The 16178-nt window shown below is 50.3% G+C and overlaps 1 protein-coding gene and 4 non-coding genes across 5 annotated transcripts in view; 1 reads left to right on the top strand and 4 right to left on the bottom strand.

Moving 5' to 3' along the window:
• Positions 1-1127: 1127 nt before the first annotated feature.
• TRNAD-GUC (transfer RNA aspartic acid (anticodon GUC)) lies at positions 1128-1199 on the bottom strand. Its single transcript has one exon. It is a non-coding gene; the product is annotated as a tRNA-Asp (tRNA).
• A 420-nt stretch (positions 1200-1619) lies between these two features.
• Positions 1620-1692, bottom strand: TRNAF-GAA (transfer RNA phenylalanine (anticodon GAA)). Its single transcript has one exon. It is a non-coding gene; the product is annotated as a tRNA-Phe (tRNA).
• Positions 1693-5779: 4087 nt separating this feature from the next.
• Positions 5780-5851, bottom strand: TRNAD-GUC (transfer RNA aspartic acid (anticodon GUC)). The gene has a single exon. It is a non-coding gene; the product is annotated as a tRNA-Asp (tRNA).
• Positions 5852-6176: 325 nt separating this feature from the next.
• Positions 6177-6248, top strand: TRNAA-UGC (transfer RNA alanine (anticodon UGC)). Its single transcript has one exon. It is a non-coding gene; the product is annotated as a tRNA-Ala (tRNA).
• A 1030-nt stretch (positions 6249-7278) lies between these two features.
• LOC138157619 (probable ATP-dependent RNA helicase DHX37) overlaps positions 7279-16178 on the bottom strand; it is a 42650-nt gene continuing 33750 nt past the window's right edge. Inside the window, exons 20-27 of the mRNA XM_069083293.1 lie at positions 15974-16090; positions 14895-15070; positions 11421-11535; positions 11057-11194; positions 10806-10900; positions 10638-10711; positions 9348-9445; positions 7279-8578 (exon numbers count right to left, since the gene is read on the bottom strand). Of these exons, the coding sequence (XP_068939394.1) occupies positions 8496-8578; positions 9348-9445; positions 10638-10711; positions 10806-10900; positions 11057-11194; positions 11421-11535; positions 14895-15070; positions 15974-16090 (896 nt within the window). The 3' untranslated portion in view covers positions 7279-8495. The remainder of the gene's footprint in view (positions 8579-9347; positions 9446-10637; positions 10712-10805; positions 10901-11056; positions 11195-11420; positions 11536-14894; positions 15071-15973; positions 16091-16178) is intronic.

Raw genomic sequence — 16178 nt, forward strand, 5'->3', positions numbered from 1 at the left:
CACACACACACACACACACACACACACACACACACACACACACACACGCAGTGGTAGAACCAGTATTTCTATCGAATCATTTTAAGCCTCTCCTTCCCACTGTGAGGTAGGGAGAGATGCTGTAAGTCTACAAGTATTTATGAATGATTTATTATGGGCCAAGTTCAAAGAAAGGAAAAAACAAGGCGTTCACATTCTGATGGGAGAAACAACATATCAATAATTAAGCACACAGGTATATATACATATGCATATAATATATCACTTCCCATTTTATATAAGATTATAGTTATATAAAAATAGATGGTAGACAATATACATGTTATGCATAATTACATATGTGTATGTATAATTGATAGGAAGTACTATCTTATATATGTTGCATATGTTATATATACATTAAATATTAAGAGATCTATAGTATATACTTGTCATCTGTGTGTATATATAACAGATGGGGGTATGTATAGGTAATACATATGTACATACATGTGTTGTATCTGTGTCTACATTATATGTGTATGTATGCATGTGCTATGCATACACTGTGTGTACACAATACACACAAGGTGGGAGGTGATGTTATATATGTGTTATATATGCATTTTATATGTATGATAGATGAGAGATAACATGTATATCTGTAATATGTGTATATATTGTGATATTTACATCATGTGTGTGCTATGTGTGCATTATGTAGGTACAGTAGATGGGACATAACCTGTATCTATATAATACACATGGCTGTTTATTATCCACGTATCATGTGTGCAATAGATGGGAGATAATATGTGCACGTGTGTTGTGTGCATTGTATGTGTGTGTGCGTGTGCATGTGTGTTCCTCATGTGTGTGTTTGTTATATATGCATTAGATATGTATAATAGATGGGAGATAATTAGAGAGGAGAAGGCAAGTCCAGCCCTGGTTAGGAAAAAAGTCATTTTAATATATTTAAAAATCATAAGGGAAGAGGTCTGTTTTTTTAAGGAATACAAGGTCAACATTTTTTAAAAAATTACACATTTTGTTGAGAAACCCTAATTTTGCAGGATAAATCTCGGTTTGAATTCGAATAAAGCAGTTGTTTTGTTTGTTTCACGAACGTAGCTAAAAGCTTAGGTCTCCCCGTCGGGGAATCGAACCCCGGTCTCCCGCGTGACAGGCGGGGATACTTACCACTATACTAACGAGGAGGGACCCGAGCGCCGGGCTGCCGGCGGTGCTTTTAAAGGCCGGGCCGCGCGAACGCTCCCGTGATGACGCTGCGCATTTCTGTTCCTGGGGTTGCAGCCGCTAGAGCCGCCCCCAGGGCCCAGCGGCCTCCCTCTGCCCTCTTCCGATTATTTTTTTAAAGTGAGTTGAGGTCAAGGTCAAGACCGAGGCCCGCAGAGGCTTGTCCTCGGGTGCGCGCGCAGACGAGCTGCTCTCCGCAGCCCCCTCCGCCCGCTCCGGGGGAGGAGGGGCAGCCAAAGTTTGTCGCTGAGCCTGCGGGGGTGGGGGTGGGGGGTCCTCTCAGTGATTTCTGGGGAGGCCCGAGGGCGCGCTGGGCGGGAGATTTTAAAAGTAAACGGGGCCCACTCAGGACATGGTGAAAAGACAAAAATCTTGGCTCCTGCCGAAACCCGGGATCGAACCAGGGACCTTTAGATCTTCAGTCTAACGCTCTCCCAACTGAGCTATTTCGGCCGCTGGAGGGGCGCTTGACAAGACCTCACTACTACGTCTCTCTCGCGCTGAGCTTTTCCGGAAGTTTCTCAGGCTCCCTGCTGTGTTAGCCCTTCCTTCTCCCTGAGCCTTGGATTTTTGGAGTCAAATCGTAGGTTCTAGGCGCCCCCTTTCCCCACTCGAGGCTTTGCACCGGAGGCCGCAGAGCGGTGAAGATCCCGGCCTGCCCCGGCCCTGCTCAGCTTCGAACTCCCCCGGGGGATTCCATGACCATCTCCTGCCTCCGTGCCTTTGCACTGGCTGTGCCCCAGTCCAGAATGCACACCGTCACCTGCTTCCTACAAGACTCATGTCCTGCAGGATGCCTTCCTGGTTCCCCCAGCTTCTAGTGCCTTCCTCTCCCTTCCGCCCACTCCCTCCGAATCCGGAGTATTGGGCAGGAACTGTGTTTGGTTCGGTTTTTACCCATAGCAAACGCTTTAATTAAATGCTTGTGAATTCACTGACCTTGGGACTCAGTCGGTGCAAACCTGGCAGCCTTGCCCAGGAGGCACCATTTTCCCTAATGAAGTTAATGGAGGTTAATAATGGTGGTGACCTCCTTAATCACAGCCTTGAGACAGGCATCTCTCTGTGTTCCCCATCAGGGACCGTCTAGTAGGGTGTTTGGGGCAGATTTTAGGCAGGGAATTCCTGGTACTCCTCCATGTACCTAACCATGGAAAGTCAGTCTAGACCTCAGTAGTGGAGGGCCTTGAATGCCGGACAAGGACTAGGGCTTTCCTCATTCCCTCCAGGCCCAGCTCCCCACCAAAGTCACCTCCCACTTGGGATCGTGAAGCTAGACCTGGAGGGAGCCCCAGAGGCTAATGTGGGGAGAGATGACAGAGTTAACCGCTGAGAAAACTGAGACTGATCTGACCAAAAGGCCCATATTTCTGTGTATTTTCTGCTGCCCACCCCCACCCCAAGTGGGGTGCCTTGAGGGCAGGAACTGCTTACTTTTTATTTTTGTAAACGCTAATAATAATGATAGCTAACATTTCTATAGTACAAGATAGATATTATCTCATTTGATCTTCACAAACAACCCTGGGAGGAGAATGCTTATTATCCCCATTTAAGTGACTTGCCCAGGGTCACACATTTAGTAAGGGTATGAGGCTGGATTTGAACTAGGATGTTCCTGACTCCTGGTTCATCCACCCCTCTATCTAATGCTGCATCCGCTGTCTGCAAAGTACCTGCCACATAGTGTTTCTTCAACATTTGTTGATTGATTAACAGATAAGTGGGAGTTATTGAGGACTTTGAAGGGAGAGCAGCCAGCTAGTGCACAAGGAGTGACATTTTTGCAGCTGCATGAAAGAGGAGGTGTGGACCAGAGCTTTTGGGGGAGACAGTTGCAATAGACCAGGTGGGTGAGGAGGGAGGACACAGATCCTGGGAGAGGGAGGTGGACCGGACTGGGCAGGTCCTTAGCAATAGCCAGAAGCTGACATATTTATATCACACTTTGAGGTTTCAAAATTACTTTATAAGCATTATTATCTCATCTAGGTAGGCAGATGGAAGGTTTCTATTAAGGGAGAGAGAGAGTGAATGGAGGTGCCGTAAGACAGAGTTTTTGGGACAAAATACCGAGCTGGAGGTTAGCCATCATACCTGTGGTACATGCATGCAATTCCATTCCATTCAACAATCATTTTTATTCAGACCTTCCCTTATCCCTTCTGTCGACATTGCTGCTCTGCTCACCCTGCCCACACCCACTGTTGCATTATTTATATAAACAAAAACCACTTTACAAATGTTCTTTAATGTGAGACTCACAACTGTGTCTTTAATCCATTGTTAAAGAAGGAAGGGGCAGTAGCTGCACACAGTCAGTTGGCTGGATTTGAACCCTCCTCTATTTTGAATGCAGCACTTTAATGAGTCTCCTAATTGAGGGTCCCATGGGAGAATATGAATTCACCTTTGTGTGCATAGATGTGTGTATATGTATGTGTTTATATATACATACACATATCTACATTTATACACACACACACACACACACTCCTGTGTATGCATATATGATCTTTTCCTAAACAAACTTGCTGGGGACGGGGAATATCTCATTTTTGTCTTCCTATCCCCAACAGCCCATGGCATAGAGTAGGTGTTTAATAAATGCTTGATGATGGATCCAGTGATTGTGCCAAAGTATACCTAGATATACTAAATACATTTTTAGGTACACTCAAATACCAAGCATTTGAAAAGGAAAAACAGTCCCTGACCTTGAGTAGCTTCCATTCTATTGGTTGGTTAAACCTAGTCCTGAAAAAATTTGGAAATGTGGGGTTGGAGCTTCATCTTCAGAGGTTATGGGAGCTATGGAAGTTGGTAAGGAACCTGTCCAAGGATGAAACCTTGGGGAACAGCAAATCAGTTTAATGAGCATTTATTAAGCACCTGCTGTGTACCAGGCGCTGTGCTAAGGGCTGGGGACACAAAGAAAGGCAGAGGATAGTTCCTGCCCTCAAGGAGCTCCCTGTCTAATGGGAGGGACAACATGTAGACAACTGTGGACAAACATGTTTTATACAGTAGCGACTGGAGATTATTGACAGAGAGAGAAGGTACTGGTGTTGAGGGGGGGATGGGGGCATTGAGGGGGAGGGGCTTCACCTAAAGGGGTCAGTAAGAGGATCAACAGTCAGAAAGAGCCATGGTCAAGGCAGAGAGAGGTGGGTAACCAGGAGAGGGAGGTGGCTCTGAAGCAGTGGGAAGACAGAGCATCCAGGAGGATGCTGTCCCTAATGTTAGAATGCATGCTCCTCGAGGGCAGGGACTGGCCAGGAAGAAGTTAGTACCCTCCCGGAGCACAAAGTAGGCACTTAATAAAGACATGTTAATTGATTGACTAGGAGACAGGAGTCTCAATTATGCCTTTGACATTTATGAGTCGAATGACCATACTGCTCTGAGCCTCAGTTTCCCCATCTGTAAAATGTAATAGTTAATTACAATCCCTAGCATTTAGAGGATGCTTTAAGGTTTGCAAAGCGCTATATATATAGTAACTCACTTGATCCTGATCAATGTAAATAATACCTGCAGCATCTACTCCACAGGTCAGTTTTGAGGCTAAATGAACTAATTCATGTGGGAAGTTTTGGCTAGGAAAGCCCTATTATAAATATATGATATCTTAAAAATATTTTGAACTACATTTTTGTTATCTTTTGGGGTTTTTTATGACCATTTCTGACTATATCTACTCCCCCCACCTCCTTTCCTACAACCCTCCCTTGTTACAGAAAAGAAAAAAAAAAAGACAGAGAGGAAATCCTGCAGGAGTTCAGCAAAACCAGCCAACAGACCAGCTCCGCCTGACTTTATATACAGTATTGGGAACCCACAGACCCCCACCTCTGGCAAGGAGGGAGGCAGGTGGATTTTTCTTTCGTGTTCCCCAGGGCCAAGTTTGGCCATTGTATCTACATCGAGGTTAGGCTGGTTTCTCGTTCCTTTTTCCCCACTGAAGAGGGCTGTAGTGATTTTTTTTTAATTTTTTATTAATTCTTTAATTTATTAATTTGTTTGTTTCCTTTTAGTTTACAGGATTCAATTCCACAATTCCTTGAATTTCACATTTGTAGTGATTTTTTAATATTGCTTCACCAGTTCTGGGATGTCAGTGTTCATGGGACCGTGGATAGTGGGCCGGAAAGGGTCCTTGGAGGTCGAGTCGGGCCCCCACCCCTCCATAGGAAAAAAATGAGGCTCAAGAGGGAAAGTGACTTGGTCAAGGGTGTGGAATGAATGATTAGACACAATGTATCAATTATACGATAAATGCAAGGTAGTATATGAAATAGACCACAATGCATAATATATTGTAATGTGTCATGTGAAAGCTATGATTAACACATAATCTAATTATTAAAATGTTAACTTCTAAAGCAAAAATGCATTTCGAAAATGAAAGAAAAAGAAAATATGGGGTGCAGCCCAATGGCAATGTCTTCCAGATTCCTAAGGGTCTGACAAGGTCTAATATTACAAGACATCTTTTCCCCCCGATTTGGTCTGGAGCCAGAAAAACAAACATTGCGACCTCCCCGTCGGGGAATCGAACCCCGGTCTCCCGCGTGACAGGCGGGGATACTTACCACTATACTAACGAGGACGTGCCCTGCCCCGGCCCCTTCAGGCGCCTCCATGTAGTTACCACGTGCCTCGGCCCCACGGCGCCACCCCGGCCCCACGGCGCCACGTGTTGCCGCAGTCTCCAGACCTGTGTGTGAGCAGGATGGAGGTCAGACTTCTTGCCTGGGGGTTTGCAATTTACCCCGGCTCTTGCAACTTGCCCCAGAGGGACCCCTTTACTTCCCACCACTCTCCATTTGCAAAGATGGAACTCCTTCCTGCCAGTAGAAATCCCCGCAATTTGTGCAAATAAAAAGGGAAATGCTTTGCTACACCATTCCTGGAAGCAGCCCGTTTGCAAGCGTGGGGATGTAGCTCAGTGGTAGAGCGCATGCTTTGCATGTATGAGGCCCCGGGTTCAATCCCCGGCATCTCCAGGGCGGGTGCTTTTTTTTTTTTTTTTTTTTGGGGGAGGGGGCCCCTCCTGCAGCGGACCTAGCCGGCCCCGCCTCGGGAAGTCAGCGGGGCCGCTGCGCACAAGGCAGGCGGGATCTGCGGCCCTCCGGCTCCCCCTAGCGGCCAGGGATGGCTGCCGAGCTGCGGAGGGTCGGGAGGCTCCTCTCCCTCCCAAGCTTGAGCCTGGCACCTGCCACAAAGCTGTGCATCCTCGTGTGGGATCACGAGTCATGGGGTTTAGGAGAGTAGTGCATCCCAATATTGGCCAAAAAAAAAAACCCACTGCTGAGGCCCTGCAATCAATATGTGTGTACTGCTCACCTGTAAATGACACAGCTAGAGGGTGTGTAGTGCAGGGGATAGAGAACTGGCCCCTGAACCTGAGCTGGGTTCAAGTCCTGCTTCTGGAGCACTGGCTGTGACCCCCAGACAAATCCCCTTATTCTACCCGGTGCTTTGTAACTCTCTAAATATTGGGATCATAGATTGCCGGGTGGTCTGTGAACTTCAAAAAGCCATTGTCATCTCTCTCTACATGCAAACACACAGTTGTCAAGATGTTCCTTGACTACAAAGAAAACATTATATTTCAATTTTTTTTTGAAGCATTTTACTTGTATTTTATGTTTAAAAACATTATCCCAAGGAGGGCCATGGGCTTTACCAGACTGCTGAAGGGGTTCAGGACCCAAAAAAGGGTAAGAACCCCCTGCTCTAAGGCAGTAAATTGCCTGGAAGGTGCTGCTGCCTTGAATTCATTTGAAGAAATTCCCTTTAAATCCCCGCCCCCCCCCAGTCACCTTCTGTAAGATGGTTGGCATGTCTACAAATGAGCAGATCCAGACAAGGCAGCAAGGCTGGCTAATACACTGGGGCACAGCAGGTACCCAAAATATTTTTGCCAGGTCTGAGCCCCCAGGCCACACAGCCAACCCTAAAAGTCAGATCAATACAGATGAAACTGAGGCCTAGAGGTGTCCAGTGATCTGCCCAATGTCACAACCACCAAGATCTAGTTAAATACATTTATTTAAACCAAATGTCTATTTACATCAGACAGCATAAGAAAAGGATTTGCTTTCTCAGAAACAACCTAGTCCTCGGTGTTCATTGCTGGTACTGTCATCATCAGGGGTGCAGTACAAGGGAAACGGGGAGCCCAGTCCCCCTTCTCTCCAGGGAGTGAAGGCTGGTATTGGGTGGCTGTGGGATGGGAGGATCAGCTAAAGATTCAGAGGGCCTGTCTGTGCAAGAGACTCAGGAATTCAAAAAGTGGGAGATGGGGCCCTACTCCTCAAAGAGCATAGATCTAAGGGAGTAGGAAAGGGGACAGGAGAGGAGAAGAATGAATACACAGTACCATGAAGTTAGGAAGGGAGATTAAAAAATGCTCATTTTGTTTTTTAAGTTTGGAGATTAAAAAAATAATTTAATAAGAAAAGGACAGTTTTAGTTCAAGACAGAGACTATGCTAGGTCCTGAAGATCTAAGTGGAAAAGTGAGGTAGTCAGTCCCTGCCTTCAAGGGGCTTACAGTCCACCTGAGGGCTACTAGGTGTTCACGGTCTGATAAATACAAAATCCACAGTAAAGTGGGGGAGGGGGGCAGGGTAGGATGGGACTAAAACCCAGGGAATTAGGAAAGGTCTCTGGAAGGTGGTGGAGCTAGAGCTTTGATAAGATCTAGGGGCATCCTGGGCATGGGGGGGTGGTGTCATTGAGGAGGGGAGGCAGACCTCCGACAGTGTGTCACTGCTGGGAAGAGCCCAGCTGTGAGGGTCTTAAATAGCAAGAAAGGGGTCTGTATCTCTCTTATGGGCAACCGGGGCTCCAGTGCTTCTGGCACAGATCTGGACATCAGGAAGATCCCTGTGGCAGATGCAGGAAGGACGGCCGAACAAGGGGAGAGAGCAGCTACAGGGAGCCCAGAATGGCAGGAGACGAGAAGAGGAGGTCAGGGAGCCCACTGAGCCCAGCCCCCAGGCTGTAATGGCTCTACTACACAGTCAGACCGGAAAACCCAGAATTGCTGTGGCTTTGTCACACAGGCAGGAGACACAGCCCGGCTTTGCAGGATCAGATCTGCCTCCTGGGAGCATGCCGGGCTGCCCAAGGGCATTCACACTGTGCAGGGGGATGGGTCCTGTCTGAGTCCTGGCACTGACTAGGCCCAGTGAAAGGCCTGGTGCCACAGAGAAAGCCAGAGGAGCTGGAGGGGGTCGTGGAAGCTCAGGGTCTGCAGGGGGGCCAAAGCTTGGAGACTTCATTGTGCATGGCCTGGGGGAGCCACTCACAATACTCGGACAGCAAATCTGAAAGGAGACCAGGGATCAGTTAGCTGGGGTCCCTCTATGCACTCGCCTGCCTGTCCGCCACAACCCTAGCTGGCTCTCCAGGACAGGACAGAGGTCCTCAGAGGTCGGGGAGGGGACGAGGCATCAGGATTCAGTGCAAAAAGCCTGGGTCTTGGGGGTCACGGGCTAGGGATCCACATCCCACCGCTGATACTACTTGTGTGACCAGTGCATGGCATTTCTCCATTCTCAGCCTGTTTCCTCATCTGGAAAATGGGGCCCTGATAACCCTGACACAACCAAGCTCACAGGGTGAAGTGCTCTGTAAATGTAGCCATGGTTGCTATCAGGAGGTGACTCGTGCAGCCTGGAGCAAGCCTTAGGTCTGCAGAGGCTTTACGCGGACACTCGCATCTGAGCCTCACAGCCATGCGCCACCCCCACGCTCTTCTTGTCCTCATCTGACAGGCTGAGAGCGGCTCTCACACAGCTCGTGTAAGAGAAGGGATTCAAGCCCATACATCTGACAACATGTCCAGGATCTCTCGCTGAATCCTGCTGCCTAAGTGTCTGAGGCAGGATCTGAACTCAGGACTTCCTGACTTCAGGTCCAGCATTCCATCCATTGCACCCCCCCTTAGCCAATGCCCTTATCCTCTATAAAGAGGGAAATAAACCAAATCCAGGCTTTGGCTCGGGGGCTAAAGGGCCGTGCTGCTGGGAGGTGAGTCCCCCGGCCCACACCCCCGCTCGGCTGGGACATATTCAGGGCTGGTCTGATACTCACATGTGGGCTCCTGCTTCCAAGCCTTTTGTAAAGCATCCCGGCAATCTGCTGTCTTTGAAACCAGGCCTTTCAGGAGGCTCTCCGTCCTGGGCTGGAGCCTGAAGGTTAAGAGTCCCCCCCCCCCCAAACACCAGTCAGAACCTGAAGTGGCCCCAGGCAGAGACCACGGCTCTGAGAGACCACCTAAGCCAGTCTGGCTGTATCACTGACCTTCTGGTCAGTCTCTGGGTCAAAAAGGCATCCACCCAGAGGCTGAGGCCTCTAGGCCCAAGGAGCTCTGCTCTCCAAGTCCACTGGACAGAAGGCAAATAATAGAGAAGCTGCCCCTCAGGCCTCTGGCAAAATGAGGATATTCCCCACCCCCACCTGAAGGAAGATGGGAGGGGAATGTGTGGGGTCATCGTTAGCCCCCATGTTGTATGGGGGAAAGGGCACTGCAGGGCAGCTGGGTGGTGCAGTGGGTAGGGTACTGAACTTGAGTCAGGAGGATCTGAGTTCAAATCCAGCCTCAGACACTTATTAGCCATGTGACCCTGGGCAAGTAACTTAACCCTGACTGCTTCAGAAAAAAGGGCACTGGACTTGAGGCCAGACAACCTGAGTTCAAATCCTGATTCTGCTAGCTTATTACCTTCTACTGTCCTCCATCTGATGGGGGTGGAGGAGTACCTGGTAGCCCTAAAAGCTTTTCTTGTGTGTGCAGCGTGTGCACATTTGCACAATTTGGCCACGACATCCTTGAGGGCAGGCCCCTCTAATCATTTCTCTGGTCCCTCACACTCCTTGGGGGCTGAGCTTAGGGTCCAGAGGGGTTCAGCTAACAGCACATTTACACAGGGCTTTACAAACACTGAAGCAGCCCTGGGAGGTGGGTGCTGGTCACTCCCATTTTACAGATGAGGAAACTTAGGCAAACAGAGGCTATGTGACTTGCCTGAGATCACACTGCTAGTAAGAGGTGTGATTCGATCTCAGGTCTCCTAACTCCAGGCCCACAGCTCTACTCATCACACCACACTTGGCACACGCTCTGGCATTTCCACATCCCTGGATCAAGACTAAGCAAGGTCATGGGGGTCATGGACAGGCTTGAGGCAGAGGGGGTGGGCAAGGGAGAGGAGGAGAGGAGAGGGACAAAAAGGAGGAAGAGACCAATGGAAAAGAGTAGGTCAAGGATGAGGGTGCCCGGGCTGGGGCCTGGATATGGCACTAGATGCCTGATCAAAGAGGCTGGCCCTTCCTCTTGGGCTCAGCCCTCCTCCAATGCTAGTCTTCACAAATGTCACTTACTTGGCCCAAGTCTTGAGCATTGTGCTTGGGCTGGACAACAAACAGCTTCTGTGCTGGGCAAGCTTTTTAAAGACCTGTATGGGGGAGGAAGGAGGCCAGCCTGGTGAGAGGGGGGTCTGTGCACTCCCAAACACTTCCCCACTTTCCAAGGCAAAGGGGACTGTTTACCTCTCCTTCCAGGAAAAACTTGGCAAAGTACTTGTAGCGCTCGAGTCCCTCAGGGTAGCCCACCTGTACGGCGGGGAGCTGCCAGCCCACTCGATCTGCAAGGACAGAGGCACACACCTCCCTTAGCAGGCTAGCACACCTGGCATGAGAGCCCGGGGGGCCAGACCATCATCCCAGTAACCCCTGGGTTTCTGGTGAGGCCGAGTCATGGCAGAGACGAGGGGCCACGCCCTCCCCACTCCAACACTCACAGAAGGTGCTGGCCCGGTGACACACGACCCTGCCAGTCTTGGAGCAGTAGGATGGGGGAGGGTCCTCGAGAGGCTTTTCAAAGTGGCAGTAAGAGGGCAGCAGGACCGGAATCCACGCGGCTTCGACTGCAGAGACCCCTGGAGGATGACACAGGAGGCACAAACAGTGCCCGGCTGCTGGCAGACCAGGAGGGCGGGGACTTGCTCTGCTGCTGTCCCCGGCTCCAGAAGGCTCAAGCACCAGCAGGGCTGAAGCTCAGAGACCTGGGTCCTCCAGCCCATCCAGGCTGATGCCCTCCTTGCTGCCCCTCTCCCTCCACCCTCCAGTGCCAAGCCAATCCCCAGGCGGGGCCCCAGCCCCTACCTCTCATGTACATCTTGGTGGTTTCCACAATCTCCTGATAGACCACAAACTCAGGGAGCTCTTTGAAAAGGACTGAGCTGGGGTGGATGAAGACAGGATCATCAAGCAGAGGGGTCTAGAGAGAGGCAGGCACACAGAATCAAAAGGAGGGCAGAGGAAATCGTCAGTCAGACACTCAGATGCTAAGGGCCCAGGCTGGGAGGTAGAAGGAGCCTTAAAGGTCACTGAGTCCAGTTCCCTCATTTTACAGAAAAGGAAAGCGAGGCCAAGGGAAAGGAAGTGACTTGGTCAAGGACACAGAGGGCGAAGAGCAAAAGCAGCATTTGAATCCAGGTCCTCTTACCCCAGATCCAGCACACCCCCAGCTGCTTCCCAGAGAATCCCAACTCGGTGCTGGATGGCTGAGTGACCCTCTCTGAGACTGTGGGCGCACCCAGGTGACCTGGAGCCCAGGCAGAGGCTGACCCCAGATGGGAAGAGCACGGGTACCAGTCCTCTGCCTCTGGCTGATGCAGAGCAATACTGTGAATGCATTCGCTTGGCCCCACGGGAAGGAGGGACATGGTCTGGCCAGGACAGGACGGACCTGGGCCCTGTGCTACAGTGGAAAGAGAGTGCTGGATGCAGAGTCAGGGAACCTGAGGCCACAGCCTGCCTCAGACCTCACTGCCCACGTGACCAGGGCATCACCTACGCTCTCCGGCTCTCGGTTTCCTCATCCGTAAAATGAAGAGGGTGCACTGGACGACCACAAGGTCTGCTAGCCCTAACTTTAATGCAGGGAGAATGGAGAATTTAGCCACCAGCAATGGAGCGCAGGAGGCATGAGAGCTGTGCCCTCTAAGCCAACACCTCACCATAACCAGGATGCTAACGGGCAGAAGGAAAACCCTGAAAAGATCTGGCGGATACACCCAAGGCTGGGTAACCCTCCAGAAAGAGGAGGTCGGAGGAGGAAGGGAAAGGGGACAAGCACGAAGGGCCGGCGATGGGCCAAGCACTGTATTAAATGTTTTACAAATATTCTCTCATTTAACCCTAACAACAGCCCCAGGAGGGCAGTGCTGCTCTCACCTTCATTGTACAAATAAGGAAACTAAGTCAGACAGGTGTTACAAAGTGTCTCAGGCCCGTTCTCTCCCCCGGGCATCTTGCAAACAAGCATACAGAAATACAGAACACACAAACCCATCCACTGCCAGTGACTTCTGGGAGAGCAATCTGGTGGCACTTAGTAAAAGAAACAAAAACACTATTCCACTGTGGGAAATACATGCTGAAAGTCCCGCCATAACCGTTACCGATGACTGGAGACAACAAAAAACACCCGAGAGCAGCAGAATGCTTAAATAAATGGTGGGTGCATTACTGAGAATGACCTAGACGGATGTGATAGTAATGGAATATAAAGATTCCCCTGTATTGGCTTGGTTTTCAAATTGATTGTGTTAAAACCCAGAGCTTGTTAATCCCACCTGTGGGATGGACTTGTTGACTTGAAAAGAGAGACACGAACTGGGAGGAGCTGGTGACTTAGATTTGGAGAGACAAGAGGGAGGCAGAAGAACTTTTTTTTTTGGAAGCAGCACCTCGTGGAGGCAGAGAGAGACGGAGAGCATTGCTGAGTGCCACTTTGAATTGCCTTGGACTTTTGAGACCTGCCCCCTGAGCTGCCAAGGACTGAGGAGACATGGCTGTTTTGCTGGTACTTTGTCTGTCTGTTTTGATGTTGTTTTGCCAGATTTGTCCACTGGTGAAAGACAGTCCTTTTGTTGAAGAAGTCCTGGAACCTGGCTGCTGGCTAAGAGATCCTGAGACTGTCCTGCAGACAGAGAGTGAATACTGTCCACTGGTGAAGGACAGTGCTGTTGTTGCAGGGGTCTGGAGACTGTCCTGCAGACAGAGTGAATACTGTCCACTGGTGAAGGACAGTGCTGTTGTTGCAGGGGTCTGGGAACCTTTCTGTTGGTTCAGAAGCCCTGAAGAAGGATTTTCTCGTTGTATGTTTACAGAAATCCTGGGAGAGGGTTTTGCTAATGTTTTCAGGGGTTCTAGGACTGTTCTACAGACAGAGGATGAATTAATGAAGAGACAGGCAGTGTATCTTGTGGCCTTGCTAAGCCTTGTCTCCCCAGGAACTAAGATTGCAGAGAACTTGCCTGTGTCAAGATGAAGAAAAGACCTCCATTTGGGTATTAAGTGCTGTGCTTAAACTTGATGTAACTCTGGGGTAGATTCAATTGTGATTCAGGGGTGGGGAACTTTTGACCTTTTTGTGTTCTATGGTTGAGCAAATGAATATACTTTACTTATGTTTGGAAACTAATCTCCATTTGAGAAAAGGGGCTTTGTGGTGGACTAAATGAAGGTACAGCCTAGGGGTAAAGTAGTATTTAGAACCAGGACTTTGTAATTGATTGAATGATTGGAAGGTCCTGGGGTGGGGTAGTACTTGGAGATTATTTAATCACACTTAGTAAATGCTGTATTTTGAATGATGTCATATTTTGATCTTCTCTGTTCTTGGTTTGTCACTGAATAAAATGGAGAGCACCCATGCTGGTATTTTGAACCTTGGGAAGTTGCCTTTCCTTGGCTTTATATTACAACGAATGAAAAAAGAAAGACGCCTGCCCACCATTTTTTTGCAAAAGTGGGGGGCTATGGGTGTGCAGTATCGCATATACTGTTGGTCAGTCAATGTACAAGCTGCTGGTTAAACTGATTTTTTTTAAAACTTCTTTTTAATTAAATTTTTAATATCTTTTCAATCACTGAAAATCTAATTTCTCTCTCCATCCCCCACTGAGAAAGAAAAAAACCAACCCCCCAGTAATGAACGTGTATAGGCCAGCCAAACACAGGCCCGCAGAGGGCCCTCCTGGAGGCGAGGCTGGTCACCGTGGCCTCAGAGAGCTCACATGTCCCATACGCTGTTACTGCCACTTACGTTTTATTCTTTGTTACAAGTATTGGAAGGCTTAATGGTTAGGGGAGGGGAGAGGGAACCACTCCGAAATGAAGGTGAGCTGAGGACACGGGTGGAGAGTCCCACGACCATGATGCCATGAAGACGGAGGAGTCTGAGCGAGAGCCAGAGGGGCCTCAGGAAACAATGAACACCCCCCCCCTCACCCCCCGGAACTGGAAGGACCCAGGTCAAACTCACTACAACGCTGGGGGGAAAGGACAATCAGGAGGGAGGACAGTGCTGAGAGGGTCTCAGAGAGACGGGGCAGACACTGGCTCAAGGGCTCCATGAGATGGAATGAACTGACCAGCGCACTGGCTGCATTCATGTTTTTAATGAAACAATCAACTAATTTTTAAAAATCATCAGAAAAAATAACCAAAGCGGCCACGGCCCTCTCTGCCCCAGACGGCGGGTATAGCCCTGGGGATGCACAGAAGACGCACTGCACTCCAGCCCCACGGGGAGGCGGGGCAGGGCCACAGCGGGGGGCGGGCGCCTACCTTGTATCCATTCTTCCACTTTTCATCGAGCAGTTCCTCACTCTGGATACGCCTGGCCACGTGATCGCCCAAGCCAGCCAGCACTATCTGCCGCAGAAAATTCACCTGGTCTTCGTTCGGGGGCTTCATTTTGGGATCCACAAAGAGGCCTGTGGCATGCTCACTGATGGAGGTCACTGGAGAGAAGGGCCCAAGAGAAAGAGGGAAAGACCCCTGAGGCAGGGAGACAGCAAGGGGCCCGGGTTCCAGCCTGGGAAAGTGCCAGGGGGTCTCACCGAGCCTCTCAGTGCCTTGGGTCCCTACAACCAGGTTGTGGGAGTCACCCATGTGATCCTAATGGTCTCAGACGCTTCCGAGCCCTGTGACCCTGGGCAAGTCACTTCAATTATCTGTCTCAGTCTACTCAACTGTAAAACAGGTGTCATAACAGCACCGACCTCCCAGAGCGGTTGTGAGGATCAGATGAGACGGAAAGAGCCAAGCATTTGGCACCATTCCCGGCACACAGGCGTTATCTAGCAGTGGTAACGCTGGCCTTCCCGACTCCTGGCCCAGCGCTCTGTGCTCTTGTCCCCTAGCTAGGATACCACTGATACAGAGACCCCTCTGACCGTCACTGTCCTAGCCAGTGACTGGCCCAGGGTGACAGAGCCCACACATGGCAGAGGCAGGATTCACACCCAGGTCTTGCCGACTCCCAGGCTGGCCCTGTCCACTACACTTTGGCTACGTCTCCTGCAGGTCTTTGCTGTTCTCTTCTTGGTGAGGAAACAAGGCTCTAAGCTCTCCCAGGGTCACCTAGCCAGTGAGGGCCAGAGGCCAGAGGGTTCTGATCCAGCCTTCCTTCTCTACACGGTGACCACGGACGAGCCCTGAGCCTCTCTGTGCCTCAGTTTCCCCATCTGTAGCTCTGGGAAGCCTGACCCTCTGAAAAGGCAAGGGCAGGGGCAGCGGAGCCACATGGAGGAAGGTGGACAACAAGGGGAGAAGGCTCCGGGAGAGGCTGAGAAGATGGACGGGGGGACACTGAGGGCCTCCCTGCTCTTCCTAGGGCATCTATGGGTCAGAGAGGGAGGTACCTGCTGTGGTCAGCTGCCCCCGAAGCCGCCGCACCTCCATCATGGCCTTGTAGCGCAGCCCGTTGGCTTCACAGAATCGGGGCGTGCAGCCTGAGTACTCGCAGGCCCCCACCGCGCCTACGGGACCAGGAGGAGCTGGGCTGAGGCCACACCCGGGCCGGCCTCACCCACCCGCTGCCCACCCATGCACACACATCACACCACA

Source organism: Petaurus breviceps, unplaced genomic scaffold (genome assembly GCF_028583685.1).
Source record: "Petaurus breviceps papuanus isolate PSGF00001 unplaced genomic scaffold, PetGlider_PUasm1.0 101, whole genome shotgun sequence".
In the NCBI taxonomy this organism is placed as follows: Eukaryota; Metazoa; Chordata; class Mammalia; order Diprotodontia; family Petauridae; genus Petaurus; species Petaurus breviceps.